General features: G+C 47.5%; 1 protein-coding gene across 10 annotated transcripts in view; it reads left to right on the top strand.

Moving 5' to 3' along the window:
• The window catches only part of Sdccag8 (serologically defined colon cancer antigen 8), a 238,012-nt gene that overhangs the window by 23,511 nt on the left and 210,625 nt on the right, over window positions 1–3,876 (top strand). For 9 of the 10 annotated variants that reach the window (XM_017802232.2, XM_029554103.1, XM_029554102.1 and 6 more), the window contains one exon: window positions 1,630–1,755. The exons of the other annotated variant lie outside the window; for it this stretch is intronic. In XM_017802232.2, coding sequence (XP_017657721.1) covers window positions 1,630–1,755 — 126 coding nt within the window. The remainder of the gene's footprint in view (window positions 1–1,629; window positions 1,756–3,876) is intronic. 10 annotated transcript variants of the gene reach the window in all.

Genomic DNA, 3,876 nt, shown 5'->3' with positions numbered 1-3,876 from the left:
TGAATTTCTTTTGTAGTTTCTGATTCTTGTGTGAGACTCAGGCCTTCAAGTTTAGGTCTGCTTCTTTTTGTGAACTTATGTGTCTTTGTGGTTTACTTTTTGGGCATGAAAAGCTGGTTTGTCAAGCTTCCTATTCTCTCTTTTGATTTTATATTGAAGCAGCTGGATTGCTTTTGTCTTCAGGAGCTCCCACAGAGGCCCAATTCAGATGAGTTTCAGATGTTTTCAGGCTTTCTCCTAAGGTCTGGATCCCTCTGGAATTTGGGGTTTGGAATAGCCTGGGAGCCTGGCTCAGGAAAGATGCTGGTCTATGGCAGCTGTTGGCAGTTCCACCAAGAGATGCAAAGGCAGATAGGGCGGGAAGAGGCCCCATGGCCTCCTGGGGACTGCACTGAGGAGCAGTTGGTCTGGATGCAAAGGATCAGGAAGAGGAAAGGTCAGCCCCAGAGTCCCAGAAAGAGGCTGGAGGGTGGTGTAGGCCCAGGGAAGTATAGGGAGATGAGGACGGGGATAGGCCCAGAAGTAGTGCTCCTGGGGCCCAAAGAAGGCACTAAGTTGGTCTGTATGAAAAGAATCAGCGAGCAGTATTGGTTTCCCAGGTGTCTGGGTCCCCAAGACAAGGAATGGGGCAGGGCCCAAACTCGGAGGCAAGAACAGCCATGGAGATGGGAGGGTGAAAGATTGGGGAGTCAAGGCGCCAAGGGCGCAATGCACTTACCCTGGATATAGGTCTGAAGGTAGGAGAGAGGCCTGCTGCAGGTCCTGCACGTCCAGGGAAGCAGAGGGAGGTGAGGGCAGGGCCAGACCCAGAAGCAGTGCTCCTGGGGCCCAGAGAAGGCACTAAGTTGGTCTGGATGAAAGGATCAGGAAGCCTTATTGGTTCCCCAGTTGTCTGGGGCCCTATGACAAGGAATGGGGTAGGGCCCAAACTCAGAGGAGAGAATGGCGGTAGATATGGGAGGGTAAATGAGGCTGGGGGAGACAAGGCGCGGAGGGCGCTATGCACTTACCTGGAGAATGGCCTGCAGGTAGGAGAGAGGATTGTGGTGGGTCCTGCAGGCCCAGGGAAGCAGAGGAAGGTGAGGATGGACCCAGGCCCAGAAGCAGTGCTCCTGGGTCCCAGAGAAGGCACTATGTTGGATGAAAAGGATCAGGAAGCCTTATTGGTTCCTGCAGAGGGCCCCAAGATAAGGAATGGGGCAGGGCCCAAACTCGGAGGCGAGAATGGTGGTGGAGATAGGACTGTGAATGAGGCTGGGGGCGTCAAGGCGTGGAGGGAGCAATGGACTTACCCCGGAGAGAGTTCCGCGGGTAGGAGAGAGGCCTGGGGCGGGTCCTGCAGGCCCAGGGAAGCAGAACAGAAACTGCAAAGCTGGTTTGCTAGCAACAAACTCCCTCAATTGTTTTCTATCTGAGAAAGTCTTTAGTTTTCCCTTTTGAAGGTTAATTTTGCTGAGTATTATAATGTAATATTGGATTGCCTTTCTTATCTAAATATAATTGTAGTATTTCAGGAAATTGATATTATATGTCTTTCATAACTTATGCCATGCTCGATCCCATAGTAATGAATAAATATAAGCACTGTTTAAAAACACTTTAACATATTTTGATTTGTGCTTTTCATAGGATGAGCTCTGTGGAATGAAAAATAGGGTACAAGTAGTTGTACTTGAAAATGAAAGGCTCCAGCAAATGCTGAAATCTCAAAGACAAGAGGAGATGCTGAGGGAGCAAACACTTCTGGATGCATCTGTGAGCATTTTTTAAGTCACAAAATCTCTTTTGCATATTTCCTTTTACCCTTTCTCTTAGTCTTTCACTGTGTCTAACCTTTGACATTATAATATATTTCCATGTACAAAGTTCATACTTGAGAACTGTGAAGCTGAGTTAAAAAAAAAAAAATCCCAGTGTTTTAAATGAGTTTGTGATTTTGTGTTAGGCTGCATTTCATTGCTATTCTGGGGCTCATGTGGCCCATGACACGCAGGTTGGACACACTAGGTCCACCTCTCCTTAAAATTTGGCCAAAGTGCCATGGTCATATCTGCCTGGTGCCTCAAAAATTAGAATTGACTGTGACAGAAAGGATCTATAAGTCATATAATTAATGCCTAGAAGTTTCTCCATTTTTTTTTTTCCTCTGAGCATGCAATTTTGGCCATTTCCATATGGAAAGAGGAATTTGTAAGCACAAAATTTGTTATAAAGGCAGGACTATGTTAAACCAAGAAATGCTTCAGATCTTACCTTAGATCTCTGTTGAATTTTTTAGAGCATATTAAAGTGCTAGTTTGTGAGTCCAAGAATCAAGACACTGCTCTTCCCATGGTCCCTAAGTTTCAGTGTCTCATGGCATTTAGAAAGTAGTTTAGTGGAGTCTTATATGACATAATTTCATGAATAATTACTTACCTTTATTGGTAATTTGAGAAGATTTACCTGCAACAGGGTCTTACATTGAGAGTTCTTGAGTCCATTCCCTGAAAGTCTGATTCCGCTGGTGTGGCAGGATTCGAGAAATAAACCTCAGGTTGCCTAACTGATACTAATATCAGTGGGTCTTATTATCTCCACAATTTCGATACAAAGTTCTCATTATTATATTTAAATTGTTTTAAATTTAATGTCTTATTACTTATCAAAGGTACTTTTGCATTAAACGAGCTTTTCATCCTTTCAGTATAGGACGCAGTTAATCATAGCTTGTTCTGCTTATTGAGATAAATGTAACCTTCCATGGGGAAGTTTCGATGCTTGCCTGTCCCAGGTTTACTTTGTTGTGGTCTTTGGTGGATTTTAACTTAGTTATTATTAGTAAATCAGTCACATTAAGAATAGTGTACTAGAGTCTTGATGTTGTACTTAGATACCCTCTCATTTGGGTTTTGAAGAGCCCATCCCCCAATCTGACCCAGTATTTCATTTCTAACATTTGAGTTATGTGTGTAAGAATTTGCTGTTAAGAGGCATCTGAGCTCTCTGCTACCCGCAGGCCTCTCTCCAGGGTAAGTCCATCGCACCTTCTGTGCCTTGACTCCCGCAGCCTCATTCACCCTCCCATCTCCCCCACGGGTCTCTTCTCCTACTTTGGGTCCTGACCGATTCCTTGTCTTGGGGCCCCAGAAACCTGGGGAACCAATACTGCTTCCTGATCCTTTTCATCCAGACCAACATAGTGCCTTCTCTGGGCCCCAGGAGCACGGCTTCTGGGCCTGGCCCTACCCTCACCTCCCTCTGCTTCCCTGGGCCTGCACCACTCACTGCAGGCCTCTCTCCTACCCACCACAGGCTGCCCTCCAAGCCTTGACTAGCCCAGCCTCATTCACCCTGCCATCTCCCCCGCCGCCAGTCTCTCCTAGTTTGGATCCTGTCCCATTCTTCATCTTGGGGCCCCAGACACCTGGGGAACCAATACTGCCTCCTGATTCTTTTCAACCAGACCAACTTAGTGCCTTCTCTGGGCCCCAGGAGCATTGCTTCTGGGCCTGGCCCCGCCCTCACCTCCCTCTGCTTCCCTGGGCCTGCACCACCCTCCAGCCCCTTTCTGGGACACTGGGGCTGACCTTTCCTCTTCCTGATCCTTTGCATCCAGACCAACCCAGCTCCTCAGTGCAATCCCCAGGAGCCCTTGGGTCCTCTTCCCACCCTATCCGCCTTTGCATCTCTCAGTGGCACTGCCACCAGCTGCCCTAGACCAGCATCTCTCCTGGGCCAGGCTCCCAGGCCAGTCCAACCCCCAAATTCCTGAGGCCAAAATCATTCCTGGAGGGATCCAGACCTTAGGAGAAAGCCTGAAAACATCTGAAACTCTTCTGAATTGGGCCTCTATGGGAACTCCTGAAGACAAAAGCAATTTGGCCACACCCATAT

The sequence above is a fragment of the Nannospalax galili genome, unplaced genomic scaffold, assembly GCF_000622305.1.
Source record: "Nannospalax galili isolate Female #2095 unplaced genomic scaffold, S.galili_v1.0 scaffold543, whole genome shotgun sequence".
NCBI classification, from domain to species: Eukaryota; Metazoa; Chordata; class Mammalia; order Rodentia; family Spalacidae; genus Nannospalax; species Nannospalax galili.
The sequence above is the reverse complement of the archived record's forward strand: the minus strand, read 5'-3'. Positions and strand labels throughout refer to the sequence as shown.